General features: G+C 52.3%; 1 protein-coding gene across 1 annotated transcript in view; it reads right to left on the bottom strand.

The window, feature by feature from the left end:
• The window catches only part of Disc1 (DISC1 scaffold protein), a 198,672-nt gene that overhangs the window by 11,365 nt on the left and 171,199 nt on the right, over window positions 1–16,108 (bottom strand). The window contains exon 11 of the mRNA XM_027947986.2: window positions 11,847–12,084. Within this exon, the coding sequence (XP_027803787.2) occupies window positions 11,847–12,084 (238 nt within the window). The remainder of the gene's footprint in view (window positions 1–11,846; window positions 12,085–16,108) is intronic.

Here is a 16,108-nt window from a genome sequence, read left to right as displayed (position 1 = left end):
GAAGAGAAAAGCAAGAAATCCATCCAGAATTAAAACTTGACCAAATGTAGAGGCAGTATTTTCCCAACTAGCAGCAAAGGGCTTACAAGATACACTAAAGGAATTGTTCATAAGGGAAGAATGAAGGTGTGTGTTCAGATTTGAGTGCTGGGCTGCCACAGAGCAACATGGGGTACCTAACAAGGACCCCAAGGACCCAGGTGTGGTAGCGACACTGGGCAAAGCCCTTAGTCATCAGTGTCTGTCACGTGATGCTGAAGTCAGGGTCTGTGAATGACACTGAAGGCCAGCCATGTTCTCTGACATTGCTCTATTAGCTGTGGAAGGCTTTAAAGTTCACGTCCCAATGGTCCACTGTGGTGGAAGACAGCTGTGCCCATGGGAACCGTCATCACTACTGTCACCAAGCAGAGGGCACGTGGAATGCAGGGAAGTGTATATATGAAAGAAAGGGATCTGGTGACAAGGTCACTGTATTGAAGTAGAAGATGGTAATTATGCAAAGCTGATGGCATTGGAAGTCCAGGAGGACTTCCTGTCCTCACAGCTCAGCCCACTTGCTCCTGTGACACCCCCTCCCGCCCAGCTGCCAGATTTGTGATTAGTCCTTAAGAAGACTTAACGCAAGAACAGCTGATCACAGGAAATACTTAAATGGGCAAATAACTGCAATGATTCACAATTATTTTGAGGGGTGGTATTATTGAACATTTTTATTTTCTTCTCTATACTTTCCTAAAGTTTCCCATATTTTAAAAGTATAATTAGAAAAAAAATTACCATAAATATTATTTCAAACAATAATGGTAGAGTATGGAAGCAATACAGTGGATTTTTTTTTTTAAGTTTTTTAAAGATTACAAAGACACAAACTCAAAGCACCATGTCTGGTGACAGAAGGTCTGATTGGCACACACTAGTGGGGTTGGTTGCTTTTCCAAGGCACAAGTTAGAGAATCTGCCAAGCCCTGCACCAACCATGCTGGTGCACAAACCTCCATATTGCAGGTTCTGCATCTGTGGAGTCAACCAAACTCTGGATTCTTGCCCCACCATGTTATCTGTTCCTCATGTCGTGATGTCATCTGCCATGATGTGACATAGCCAAGGGGCCCTCCCCAAAGACCAAACACATGGATCTGCCTTATTATGAACTTTCAGCCTCCAACACTGTGAGCGAGCTAAATAAAGCTTTTTTCTTTATTAAGTATCCAGCCTCAGGTATTTTGTTACAGCAACAGATAATAGACTGATAGAAAGCTTTTGAGGATGTTTTGCTCTTTCTCAGACTGCACTGTCTAGGAAATAGTCTTTCCGTGGTGTGAGAGCCAGTGGGGGAACTGGTATAAAGACTTTTCCAAACGCTGCCCAACTACAGCCAAGAACAGTCTTGTCTGGGATAATCCCTCAGCCTCACAGCAGCCTCTGCATCCTGCATGACAACCCCAGTACTTGACACGTGTCTCTGTTGGCCTCAGAGAAAGCCCTGCAGCCTTGCATGGGAAGGAGTCAGTAGCACGGCTTAGCCAGGCAGCATCTCAAACATAACTTGCTAAGCTGACCTCACGAGCAAACCTGAAGGCTTGAATGAAGGGCCGGAAAGGCTCAGCTATGTTGACTTAGAGCTGACGTCACCTTTCTGTCCATGTCTCCCACCTCAGGGAACACGATCTAAAACACAAAACAGGGTTTCCTACGTCGAGCAGGATTTTCTCATTAAAATGAATTTCTAAAAACACTTGTCTGTGAAGGTGTGGGCTTGCACCCACGAAGGCACCCGGCTGCTGACCTGAGCAGGTGCTAAACCATGCACACTGGTAAAGCGGGTGTAAATCCCTGACCAGGGTCTCGGAGGGCTCTTTTTTTTTTTTTTTTACTTAGTTTTATTTTCCACAAACAAGGCTAAGTCCTTGCCTGTGGCATTTAGAAAATACCAATATTTAAAATGTTAGACTTGAGCTCATGTTCAGAGGGCAGGGAGTGCCCAGCCAACAGCCAGGGCTCTTCCCTCAGTGAGGACACGTCCCTGCTGACAGTGGCCACCAGGCTGTTCGGGGCCATGAGACAGCATGTGTATTGTTTCTGTTCTGAACAGAACCTGCACTGGGAACAGGAGATGTGTCCAGCTGAGTGTCTGGGGTGGGCACTGCTGCAGGGCCAGCTCTGCCTGGAGCAGCGCCAGGGCTTCTGGAGTTGCTGCTCATCCCGGAGCTCACCACATTGAGTCGTGGCTGGGATAATCCAAGATGGTTGAATAGTTGGCTTCTTCAGTTGCTGGGGAAAGTCCTTCCAAGGGAAGAGGCAATGAGAGGCCCAGCAGGAGCCACGCACAAGATAGAAAAAGTTTCGTGGCCACAGCAGCAAGTGCCACTATCGATCTGAGTGGAGCCTGGGAGGCTCTGGGCACCCTGCGGATCTGGCTCCCGTGGGAGATGCATGTGCTGCGGCTGTGGGTGCTGGCCGTCGCGCTCTGCTCCTGCAGGTGGGGGTGGAGGGCACGTGGTGTCCAGAGCCCTCGCCTGAGCCCCGGCTGGGTGCTGGGCTCTTGGCTCTTACCTGGCCAGCACACCCAGATCCCCACTTGCCTTGGCCATGGGTTGAGGCTCCACAGTAGCTGCCCACCCATGATGACCTGGTTCTAGCAGCCAAAGCCACAGGTGACACAGTGAAGAAAGGACAGGGCACAGGGGTCCCCCCTGATAGCGCAGCCTTCTGCGCTCAGGGCCATCTGCAGTACTGCTGAGGTTTGACGAATCCTGGAAGTAAAAGCCCTGCTCCGCTCACATGAACCCTGACCCACACCACGACTGAGCCTCAGGACGTCTGTTCCGGCCCCGAGTCTCACCCCGCTGTCCCCCAAGGTAAAGCAGACATGCTTGCCACCCCCATGGGCTCAGCGGGGGCTGAAGGCGTCTCCTTGACTCAGACGTGAAGCCACAGCCTTCCACATGTTCTTCAGGCCATTTTCCAGAACATTTGCATGGCAAATGCATTCCAGGAATGCTCCATGATTTTCTCCGCCTTTTTAAAAATATGGTCCATAAGGAATATTTACCCCAGACAGTGGCCTGTCTGTTACACAAAGAACGTGTTCCACATCTATTTGGAAGAGATTTGTGGTGAGCATTCCCCTTTCCTCATAAACGCTGAGGGCCACAGGCAGCGTATGAACACCAACAGGTGCAGAAGCCCAAGCACCTCTTTGTTGCTCTGGATAAAAGCTGTAGCCCCCCAAATGCCCAAGTCATGTGGCTACACCCTGAGCAAGTGGGTGTGGCCCTGGAAGCACCCAGTGGTTGGAAGGGGTGAAGAACCCACCTGAAGTGTCCAGACCCCTGTAGATCACAGCCGGTAATCTGCTGTCCCCAAGGACCCTCACGCTTATCTCAAAGAAGGCATGAGAAGGAGTTCGGGACAGGAGGAATCAGCAGAGCCAAGAGAGCTGGTAGGAGAAGCTGCCTCATGCTGGGTCTGCGGCGACCGGCCTGCCATCTCTGGCCTGCATGAAGGATAGCCTTAGAAAGCCACCTTCAGTGCTACATGGCCACTCAAGAGCTTCTGGACTGCTGCCCTGTTGCACACTGGGCTCAGACTTCAGAGCTGAGCAAGGTCAGACCCCACCAGCACCGTCAGTAGATGGGACCCTGTTTCAGCTGGTACCTGAATAATCGCCACCCCACAACAGATCCAGATTCTGGGGACTGTGACATCAAACTCCGAAGACATACAGGAAATAAAAGCAGAGCACCGCAGGGGGATGCTTCAAGGGATGTGCCTTTGAGCTGCCTGTTGCCGAGAAACACCAGACTGCAAGAGGGAAGCGGGACTAGGAGAACTAAAGCCAACGCCAAAGTTGTTCATTTTTGTATTAGAAAAAAAATGAAGTTCCAAGTGTTTTGTGGAAACCACACAACATGAGACAGGGTTACGTTTCCAGGGCCGCTGCTCAGGCACCTGGGCTCGCGGGGGCTTTGGTTGAGTGGCCCCTGCTCTTCCCTCACAACGCACTCCATGCATCCCACAGACGGGGAGCGCCGGCCACTCTCCTTCTCACACAGTTAGGTGGGATAATTGCCCTCAGGCTTCTAATTATGCCAGAGAAACGACAGCCGCACATGGCTCCCAGAGCTACCTGGGGCGGGCGTAGCCAACAGCCGGCAAGGCCAGGGTCCCAGCGTGTCTGGACGGGAGTGGGAGCGCTTCACACTGTTGCCACTGGGCAGGGCGACTCCATGTGGGAGTGCCACAGAGCTCAGCCCAGGCCTCCACCTGGGCTCCCTGCTGGGACATGCGTAGTGGTCACCTGCTGGTGGCTTGGGAAGATCCTATTTCCAGCAGCCCTGTCCCCAGGCATGACGAGGGGCAGAGATGAGCTTGTTTCCAGAAGCAGGAACCTCCAGATTGGACGCCCTCAGCTGCACTAGGAGTCCACTGAGCTGTCGTGAAGAACGTGTGGTATCCTGGCCGCTGGGGGTGGCCATCCCGTTGTGGACCTCAGTCTTCAACACTGAAGGACAACAACCTCCACCATAGTGGCAGAGTCTCCAGGACCCCAGAGGGTGTCCTCCTTGGGGGTACCAGCTTGCTTGGTAAGGGAGGAAGTCGCGTCTGCACTGGAGCATCCAGGTGGTGCCTCAGTGTCCCAGACGGAGGGGAAGAGAGTGGGCCTCCTCCCTGGGGCAGGAGGAGCTGGGAGTGAGGACATTAACCCAGGGGCCAGGGGGAGCCTGCTGAGCCCAGTGAACAAGTCCAGGCAGACAGGGAACTTGGGCTTCCATTGGTGGAGCTGTTTCTAACTCTATTCATGCCAGTTGTAGGTAAAATCCTAATTAGACAACATATGTTCATACTATGTAAATCCATGAAATATTGGTGTGAAAAAAGTTCTTATTTCTGAAAAAAGAAATCAAAAACCTTGGAAAGACTGAGTTGTGTTGAAGCGAGGGAAGGGAGACTGAGGATTGCCAAACAGGAGCGTGCTACAGGTCCAGCCCCGGGAAGGGCCAGCACTGGAGACCGGGTGCCACACAAGGCGAGGATCATGCAGGAGGGGCCTGGGACGGGCCCAGAGGAGACCCAGGCACACAAGATCGGATCCATATTAAATGATTGGCAGATGTGCGTGTTTTTAGTTTTAAAAGGAGATTTAAAGTGCACTTTTTTAAAAAAATTCTCCCTTGTCTGACTTCTGAATGGTGAGCACCAGGCTGGTGTCCTGATGGCTTCCCTGCTCGCTCCTGGGTGCCACGCTGCTCTGCCATGCTGGGGGGTGGCCTTTCCTCACCCCACTCTCTTCTTCTCCCTAAGACATTGAACCTTGAGAGCCATGCCAGCAACAGGAAGGTACCCGCCCCCGTCAGCTCACAAACTCTGAGGCTGTCAAGAGACCAGGGCCAGCACGGAGGGGAAGCAGGCCCGTGCCCGCCGTGAGCCCAGACGCAGGGCGCCCATCTACTAGAGACATTTCCAGGTGAGAATTCAAGCTGGGAGGACCCACAGCCTCACCGCGGAACCTGGGCAGCACAGCTGAGTAAAACGAGGTGGCTTCATTCCCAAGTCTGGGGGGACTTTTAGGTTATTGTGAATGGGATAGTTTTCCTGATTTCTTAGTAGATTCATTATTGGTGTGTAGAAAAGCTACTGAGTTTCATATACTGATCTTGTACCCTGCTACTTGGTTGAATTTATCAGCTCTAGAAATCTTCTAGTAGAGTTTTGGGGTCTCTTAGATGCAGGATTATGTCTTGAGCAAACAGAGACAGTTTGACTTTTCTTCTATTTTAATTGCATTTAATGGCCTCCTCTTGCTGATCACTTTGGATGTTAGTAATACTCCTCAGTATTTATCCAAAAGAACTGAAGTCAGCACACTCCAGAATACAGCCACATCATGCTTATAGCAGCACATCTCACATGGCCGTGCTGGGAACCCGGCCGGGGGGCCGTTCACAGATGAAAGGACAAAGGAAAAGTGGTGTCTGTGCACAGTGGGGCATGACCTGGCCATAAGGAAGGAGGAAATTATGGCATTTGCTGGGAACTGGAGATGGTCATGCCAAGTGAAATAAGCTAGTTCCCAGAAGTTAAAGGTTGTCAAATGCTTCCTCTCATATGTTGAAGCTATACCAAAATAAGGAAAGAGGGGAGCAGGAATCCTGTGAAAACAGAAGGAAGGTCAGTGGAGTAGAGGGGGACGGAAGGAGGAGGAGGGGAAAAGGAGGAACTGCGGAATGAAATCCACCCAACTATGCTACGGACACACACGTACACTAGGGTGGATTCCACCTGCATGTGTCTCTGTGGAACTTGTGTCCATAACATCATCAACGAACAGAAGGAAGACCATGGGGAGAGGAAGGGGAATGGGGGAATGGGGAGAGGGGGCAGTGGGGAACGACACGCCCTGGGGACTGACATGGAGCAAATCACAGCCCGCACAAGTCGTCATGTCCGAACGCATCCCACTGTCACGCATGGCTTAACGCACTAAGGAAGACATCCGCTAAGGAAAGGGTAGAGATACCCGTGGGGTGCAGAACATGACGCCCCAAAGGGCACACCTTGGGGTGCTGCGTGTTGGGACTGAAAGGCATGGGCAGGCCTCAGTTGCAAGGCCTCCTGCCTTCCTGCTCCCGGCCCCTCCGCCTCACCTAAAGTGGGTCACAGGAACAGCACTCCCCGCTCCCAAGATGAGCCACAGAAGCCAGAAGGCCCCTCCCTGAAAGCCATCGTATCAAGGACAGCCCCTTCTCTTTGGAAGACCCTCATTCCAGAGGGCTCTGCCCCCAGGCAGGGGAGGACTGTGACACAGAGAGAATAGCAGGGACCTTAGGTGACCCCTTGGCCACCACACTACACGGCTGCCCATCAACCCCAGCACAGAGCGGTTCTCCCTGAGTCCCTGGTCCTCGTTTCTCTAGGCTCCCCTGTCACACAGTGTCAATCTATCAACCTGTTGTTTCCTCTGTCTACCCGTCTTGCGTTTGGACAGCTGGCCATGACGCTGAGGGTGGGCCAGGAGGGGATCACACCTTTCCCCTCCCAGACCTACATGCTCGGGGGACTTAAATCTGACAAGTAAGGCTGCCGTGTCTAGTGAGCCTTGTTGCTGGATCCTCTGGCTGCTCAGACACCACAGGAGGTGGCTGGAAGCTGCCAGCTCCTCTCTTGGCCTCTTTTCTTTCACCTTCGTGGAGGCAGCTACTGGCTCAGAGAGGAAGCAGCTGGGATGTGAGGGGTGGTGCTGCCCAGGGACCCTGCAGGAGGGGAGCCCATCATGGGGCAGAAACAGAAAGCACCCAGGCAGCACAGGCTGCAGATGGCAGAGAGAGTGACACCGGTATCGGGGCCAGAACAGCGTGTACAAGAGAAGAGCTTCGCAGCGGGGGGAGCTGCCCACCGGCTTCCCAGCCTCTGTCTGGCCCCGTGCGACTCCTAGAGCATCCATAACCAGGCTGACAGCAGCCAATGGTTTCCAGGGTCCCCAGAAACCGAGGAAGCTGAGATGAGAGGAAGGGCTTTTACAAGTCGACAAGGCACAGCTGTAGCGGGCCCGAGCCCCTGCTGACCTCCTCGGAGACAGAGCCCCATGCAAATTACCAGGCCTTCACAGCCCTGCTGTAAGATGGGGGGCTGGTGCCGAGCAGCCTGGCAGGGACCCCCAATGCCAAGGTGTTAGTCCACAGCAAAGCTCCCGCAGAAACAAAGTCCCACCACAGTGCACACCCTCCCCTTGGCCAGCCACACTCAGGGGAGGCTCGAAACCCATCTCCCTGCAGACCTCTGTAAGGAGCCAGCAGTCTCTCCTGGAAGATCTGCATCAGAAAGAGACTGACTGCCCAATGGGTGTCGCGCTCCACTGGGGAACCCGTGTGGGTGGCCATGCCCAGCAGGCCTCCTGGCAGACCTCAGCTGGCAGCAGCCACTTTAGCCACAAGATAATACACCTCCCCAGACCCCAAAGACTCCCTGGAAACCAGGGCAGGAAACAAAAAATGCCTGCCTCTGAGATCTTGGGTCCTCTCTTGTCTGTGCCACGGGGGTCTAGCATCCTGGGCTGTGGCACAAACGGCTTTCCCTGTGCCAAGTGTCTTCCCCTGGGGGCCTCCACTAACTGCCCCGGCCACTGCTGCTCCTTGACAGAAGCATGTGCAGCGTTTGAAAATATTCCAGGGACGCTGTGACTGCCAGACAGTGAGCCCAGCAAGACCTGCTCCCTGAGCTCACAGACCGAGACTGGGGTGGTGCCCATCTCCTGCTCTGCTCTGTTTCAGCAGAAGAGGACACCAGGCTGCCAGTGGCCATCTGGCACCTGAGCAGAGGCCTCTTGTTCTGTTTCGGTCTTTGCTGAGACGGAGTCTCGCCATGAGGCCAGGCTGTCCCTGAACTCCTGCCTCCCAGCGTGCCTCTGTGGGGCCTGCAGAGGGTCTGGGACTGTGGCATGTGCTCCTGTGGGCCCCACAGAGGGTCTGGGACTGCGGTGCGGGCCACTGCGCCCACCTCAGCCGCTGTCTTCTGCCACATGCCACCATTCAGACCTCTACAGCTCTCATCTTGAGTAGGAAGGCATTTTAAAAACTTAGTCACTACTGCAAAGTCACCCACAGTAAAATCCACTCTTTGGGGTGTAAAATTAAAAATTCCTATCTATGTACACAGTCGTGTCACCCCACCACAAGATACAGGGGCTCCTCGTCCTCCCTGCAGCTCCCAGCGAGCTCCTCCCCTCGCTGGCAACAAGGATTCGTTTCCTGGCCCCATAGTCTTGCCCCTCCCAGAAAATGTCCACCATCTCGAGAACCTGGACTCACAATTCCCAGGAACGGCTGCCCCTCTGCGGGCACCGTGGCCCACGCAGGGCGGATTCGCTCCAGGACCCCAGTGTGTATCCAAAACCAAAGGTGGCACTCACCTTGTACACACTGCCTCTTCCTACACATGCACACCTGTGACGAAGTTTAATTTATAAATTAGGCACAGAAAGAGATTAACAAAAAGCATTACTAATAAAATAGAATAATTATAACAACGTAGTGCAATCAAAGTTGTGTGAAATGGTCTCTCACTCTCTAAATATCGTCCTGTCCTGGGGGTTTTAGCAACCTCCACATGTGAGTTTTTTTTTTTTTTTCCCTTAGTTGGAGAACTTCTATTTTTTCACTTAAAGGAAGTACTTTGCAGCTTCTCTTTGGTACATCTGAATTGCCTCCATCACTACTCCTGTACTTTGGAACCATTATGAAGAAAATAAAGTTTACTAAAACAAAGCACTGTGACCTAGCTACTCAGTGACTAACAAGTGGGTAGCACATATAGTGTGGATACCCTGGACAAAGAAATGGCTTACATTCCAGGTGGGCCAGAGCAGGAAGGCAGGAGATGTCTTCATGCTGCTCAGAGTAGCACACAATGTAAAACCCATCAATTGTTATTCCAGGAACTTCCCATTTAACATTTTCCAACCACATTTGACCACAGGTAACAGAAACCCTAGAAAGCAAAACTGGAGATAAGGGGGAATCACACCATGGCAATACAGGAGCAGAAGATGATGAGGCCCCCACTAGGGCCCTCCAAAAAGGTGACAAGCAATTGACGGGGCACCTGGTCAGTGGGGGGGAGGGTCCAGAGGGCTGAAGCTTGGAGGAGAGCCGCTGCAGGACCTGCCATCAGGCAAGAAGGCAGGCGTTCTGTGATGCGACCCTTCTCCTCTTCGTCCTGGACCTGGGGTTTTATACTTTCCAGCAAACAGCTGTTTCCCACAGCCAAAGACTGAAGTTGGTAGGTGCTTCTGATCTGCTGGATGCAGACCAACCCCTCCACACTTGGGAAAGCCATCAGAGAAGCTGAAGGGTGAGACCACGGAGGAGGGAGAGGGAAGGAGGCTTCAGGACATACCAGCCCAAAGCTCAGCCCTTTGGCCCCAGAGGCAGCCACAGAGCAGGAGGTCTCCCAAGCCTGCTCTGCCCTGTCACCTGGGGCAGGGCACAGCATCCCCCACCTGCCTTTGAAGCAGGCCCTAAGACCCTCCCTCCACCTGGAGGGAAGGAACAGCCTCGTGTCAGAAGGTAGGGGACACAGGGACCTGAACAGGCCTCACGAGGACCCCAGGCCATGAGCCTTGGTCCTCACCCGCTGACCCATCACAGTCCTCCACTGCCCCCTCCCAGTCCGTGGTCAGTGGGTGGGCACGAAGGCTGCTTGTGTCCTTGGCTCTGCCTTTCTGAAGGCCTGTGTCACTGAGGACTCACTCTATGTGCTTTCTGCTGCCGTCCCTCTTATTACAGGTGCCTCAGGGCAGACTTTGAATGGCTCCAAGGGGAGCGGGCAACAGGGCACTCCTGACAGGCATCCTCTGCTGTGTCTGGGTGGCCCTGGCCTGGGCAGCCCTGGCCCAGGAGACCCCTCCCTAACTGGTATGGCCCCCTCCACGCAGCACCGTGCTCCTCCTGGGACCTGCCACCATGCAGCTCTCAGAGTCCCCCAAAGGCCCCGGGGTTGAAGGCTCGCCCCCAGCACGGCACTGTTGGGAGAGGGTGGAAACGTATGGGGCCTTGGGAGAGGCCTTAGGTCCTCGGGGTGCACCCTCCAAGGACAGCTCTTTTCTGCTCCAAACCACACAGTAAATGGCTCTGCTCTGTCAAGTGGTTCTGCTGTGATGGCCACCACAGGCCCCAAGCATCGGGCCCATGACCATGACTGAAGCCTCCAAGCCACGAGCCAGAGACAGCCTTTTTTCTCAGCAAGAGATGGTCTCAGCTTTGTAGACGTGACAGAAGCTACTGACACAGTCACCCTGGGCAGCCAGCCCTGCCTTCAAGGACACGGCCAGGGCCTGCAGCTCGTCACCCAGGGCCCCACACCCATGCTCAGGTGGTGCTTCCCTCACACGGGAACATTCTCCCAAGCCACCCGCAGCAGGGACAGGTTTTCAACCCCTCTGCCTTGAGCTCAGGAGGCCCAGCCTGGGAATGGGAGGTGGCCAGGATCAAATCTGAGCTGCTGTGTCAAGCCCTAAAAACACTCACAGCTGAAAGGTCACAAAGGACACATGGCTGCCAACCAGAGCTACTACACAGGGCGCCAGAGCCTGTGCAAGGACATCTGTGACGACGTCCTGTTCCACCTTGGATGGCACCACCCTGCGACAGGCCCTGTGGCCCAGGATTGCTGGACTGTCCGTCCCTGTTTGGCTCCTCATTTAGCCTTTAGGGGCCTCCTGCTTCAGCGTCCTCCACAGTGCGTTCCCTATGGCCAGTGCCCACTGCAGCGTCCCTTCCCAAGCTTGCCACCTGGCCTCTGAGGACCTGCCTCTGCTGCTCACTCAGGCGACAGGAGGTTCTGCCTGCCAGCTGGGTAGCAGAGGAGCTCGCACAGGAGCTGGGCGGAAAACCTCGTGGTGAACACCATGTGTGCGTAGAATTACACGTAAGCACATAGAACACCTGTAGAGTCACTATATTTGACTCTAAGTTAGAATAAAAACAAAACTAATAGCTAAAAAATTTTCTCTGTTTCTCTATAATACTTCTACCAAAAAAAAAAAAAAATGGCATTTTTTTAACTCATATTCAAGAGTTATTTGGGCTGGGGATGTGGCTCAAGCGGTAGCGCGCTCGCCTGGCAGGCATGCAGCCCGGGTTCGATCCTCAGCACCACATACAAAACAAAGATGTTGTGTCTGCAGAAAACTAAAAAATAAAATACTAAAAAATTCTCTCTCTCTCTCTCTTTAAAAAAAAAAAAAAAAAGAGTTATTCAGACCTTAAAGTTTGCATGGTTGATGGGAGCCACCCAGTACTGACCACCCAAAAGGCGCCCCAAGAAGCCACGTGGAAAAGACCAACCTCTTTCTGTTCTCCTGCGCAGTGCAGCTCAGGGGTGTGGTGAGCCCTCCATTTGGGTGATGCCTGCCACAGGGCCTTCCCCTGCTCCTCGGATTGGGCCCAGCTCAGGCCGTCCCTCGGCCCCTTGTCTTCTGCACATGGGCTGCCCACTGCCTCCTGGAGCTTCAGACTCTGCAGCAGGAGCCGGCAAGCCTCCAAGTCAGCCACCCACACCTTCTGGAGCAGCGGATTCTCGCAGCTAGGATGGGGAAGAGGCAAAAAAATGAGGTCAGTGCTGTCTCCTGACACATCTGGGCCTGTCAGGCCGGATGAATGTCACTTGGCATGCGGGCATGTGACAAACTAGCCTCACAGGGTGATGGGGCACTTCAACCAGAGGACTCAGAGGGGCTGGCTATGTACAGCGAGCTGCTGGGACACAGGTGTCAGCCCTTCCTAGCTGCTTGTCTGTAAGGCCACCCAGAGTCCCATCTGCATCTCCAGAAGCATCTGGAGTCCCACACAGTCCCTGAACGTCCCTGCTCCAGCCTGCCGCAGTCTGGTGGGCACAAATCACCGAGCCACCACAAAGCACTTGTATGTTCAAACAGGAAACTTTATTGCCTGAACTCCAACAGCACTCCACGCACACTCCCCGGGAACTCTCCCGAACGCCACCCATGCGGCAACTCTCCAGCACCCCACACACCAACCAGAACTCCCCACCGGAACTTCACCAACCAACGCGAACTTTCCAGGATTCCCCGGGAGAGCTCCAAAGTAGCAGGCACCCAAGGCAGCAGGGGGCTGCCCTATTGACACAGCTTAACTTAATTATCATCATCTTAATGGCTCGCCTCTCAACCATTACTTCTGGCAAAATGCCAGGGGCCATTCCGACTTGGCTGTGGCTCTCAACACCAGCCAGCTGACTATAGTCCTCAGCTACCCAACCCCCAGACCAGGCACTTATATCTATACTGGCCCACACCTAGACTGTCACCAGCACCTCACCAGCACACCCACACCCAGTCACCCACCACCATCCCATCACCCTCCACCACACCAACACACACACCCCATCACCAGGCCAACCAACACACAAATGCACCCTGTTCCTGATTGCTGGACCCTATCAGCACAGGTGGAGAGCAAATTCCTGGTGTGCCCGACACTCAGTGTGGACAGGAGCAGACAAGGGCCACAGAATGATACGATGGCTTTGCATAGAGAGCAGAGCAGGGCAGGCACCGCAGCACCCTCGGCAGCCCTTGGGGAGCCTGAGAGGAGGAGTGATCATGCAGTAGGAGGGCCAGAGCCTCACAGGTCACATACAGCCGCTCAGAAACGCGGCCCAGCAACGCAGAAAGTCTTACCTCTCATGCAAAGCAAGAACCTGGGATCTTAAATAAAAAATTCATCTTTCATCCATCCATTCAGCTTCCTGATAGATATTTTCTACAGACCTGTGTTCTATTTAATAATCCTTCCTTCTACTGTGTCTGTTCTGCTGATCCATTTACTGTGTTCTGAATTTCAGTTACTTTTCAGTGTGATTTCTTAATATATTCCAGTTCTTGGTTGAAATTCTCCAATATGTCCTCTATATTCCTTTTTTCTGCTGTGCTAGGGATCAGACCCGGGCTGTGTACGTGCCAGGTGGGCACTCAACCGCTGAGCTACAGCTCAGCCCTCTGTTTTCTTCAACATTTCAAATCATCACTATTTTAAAGCCCATGTCCATGAAGGATGAAATCGGAAGGAAAAAGAAAGAGTGAGGCAGAAACTGTATTAGAAGATCTGTCAGCCAAGAAGTTTTGAGTATTGACAAGGGGCAAGAAACCACAAGTTCAGGAAGCACGGCTCTACCACTCAGGAAAAAGTCCAAGGAAGAACACACGCGGCTGGTCATAGCGGAACTGGTGGCCCTCAGGGCAGAGTGCCACCCAGCAGCTCCACAGGAACCAAAATGTGGGTGACAAAGGGCAGAAGCCAGAACACAGCCAAACCACATCCTTCAAATATGGCAAGAACTAATTGCCCATCTAGGAGCATACAGTTAGTTTTAACTTTCCTCAACAGTAAAAGTAAAGTTAAGACATTTTCAGATGAACAGAAACTGAGAGAATCCATCAGTACTATGCTCATTACACAGGACATGATCCCGGCTAGGAATGAGGCCGAGAGTCCAGCAGGGAAAGGCACAGGGGAGCTAAGAAGGGACACCCTCGTTAGTGGTCCACCCGTGTGGAATTAAGGCACATGACCACCAGCTCACAGGAGCAGGACGTGAAAGGAACAGCAATGTTCTCAGGGCCTTGCACTGTCCAGGAGCAAGAAAATCCTGGTTTATATTTAACTAAAAAGTCAAGGATTCATATTGAACTCTTTAGGGCAGTCAAAAAAAAACAAACAAACAAACAAACAAACAAACCACAGGTGCTAAAGGAACACATAGCTGGCTAGCTAAAATGGGAGGAATTTTTAAAAATTAAAAATACTGAATTGACAAAGTATAGTTTTAACAAGAGCCATAAAGGAGAACTGAATAAATGTGGTACACATGGGAAACAGCAATATAGAGAGGCATATGCCCAAGTACACATTAAGGACAGACAGACAAGTGCCGCATTGAAGAGGCAAAGATTTTAACCCTGATAAAAAAATCAGAGTCAGGTTACATGCTGCTCACAGGAAGCAGACATTAAATACCGGGAAACAAGCAGGCTGTAAGTGCAGGAATGAGAACGAAAGGCCGAGGGGGGGAGGGCTGTGCCTGGGAAAGGACAGTCTATTATCTCTAGAAATAAATATTATCTCTAGAGAAAGACTGATCACTGGCTCACAATCGTCGATTCTGGATGGATTGTAGGTTGAATGTGGAAGGTAGACTAGTGAGACTCCTAAAAAGTAACAGGATGATATTATGAGTTCACACTAGGCAGAATAAAAAGATGATATAACAGTATAAAATGCACTAACCATAAACCAATGGGTAAGGTTTGTCTCATTGATAGTAAGGACTCATATTGATTAAAAAACATGGTTAAGGGGGATAAGAATAGATGCTCACTGGATTAGACAAAGGGGAATGAAGGGAAGAGAGAGGGGAGGGAATGGGGAAGACAGTGGGATGAATCAGAACCTTCCTGTGTCACCTATGAATACACAGCCAATGAAACGCCACACCACGTACAGCCACAAGAAGGGCCAGTCTCACTCCATGCATGAGTGATATGTCAGATACACTCTATGTCAAGGGAAAAAACATGGTTAAGAGAATGAAATGATAAACCATGGCACGGGAGAAATTATGTGTCATGCAACAGACACCAACACACAGATCCAGAACACGGGAATCCCACAAGTCATGAGAACAGATGGAAAACCCAATAAATCAGGGAACAAACACTGGTCACCAGGCATTTAGCAGAAGAGGGCATCTGAGTAACCAGCCCAAAGCTCATGGAAAGACACTCCAACACCACTGATCGTCAGGAAAAGGCACGTTAAGCCAGGGTAACGCATGCGGCATGTCGCAGTACCAGGCGTTGGAGAAGGTGGGCCATGAGGACTCCTGGCTCCTGGGGAGTGTGTGCACGGATGACAAGCTTTTGAGATCTGAGATCTGCCGACCCGGAACATGCGTCAATCATCCGGCCAGCCGCTCAACCTCCAGGTCTATCCTCCACAACAGGCGTGTGCCGCCAGTTCTCGTTATTCATGGTTGTCACACTACGTGAAGCCAACACAGACCTGAAGTAGCAAACACAAAGCACCAAACCTCCAGGAATTCTGGGTCCTGTTCCCACAGGCCTCTGCTCCCTCCCTCCGTCACCAGTCAGTAGTACGTAACCAGTTGTGATTCTCTCCAAAGGCAGCTCATTTCATAAAGACTTTGATCCATCGACACGGAACCAACAGTGACGGGACCTAATCGCAGCAGAGCAAAGCCTTCTCCACGCAGAGCTGCTCTGTGGGTGCGTCACAGCCTCCTGAGCTCAGGGGCACCAGCTGGCTTTTAAGCACAGAGCTTTGAGGCCATCTTAGAAACACTGACAAGAGCCACAAAACTGAGAAAGATGTGTCCCTGGGTGGAGGCCAAAAGGACGCCTATTTCCAGTCTGAGAGCTGAGACAAGGCACAGCCTCCTGGTAAAAGGCACATCGGGAGGCGTGAACTCCTTTTGCCAGTCTGCACTGTTCTGTGACTGGCAATGGAAACTGTGGGCAAAATGATGTGGGGGTACAAGTAAATTTCAGAAAGCAGGCAAATCACAAATA

The sequence above is a fragment of the Marmota flaviventris genome, chromosome 12 (genome assembly GCF_047511675.1).
Source record: "Marmota flaviventris isolate mMarFla1 chromosome 12, mMarFla1.hap1, whole genome shotgun sequence".
Lineage (NCBI taxonomy): Eukaryota > Metazoa > Chordata > Mammalia > Rodentia > Sciuridae > Marmota > Marmota flaviventris.
This window is presented reverse-complemented; position numbering and strand designations above follow the sequence as displayed.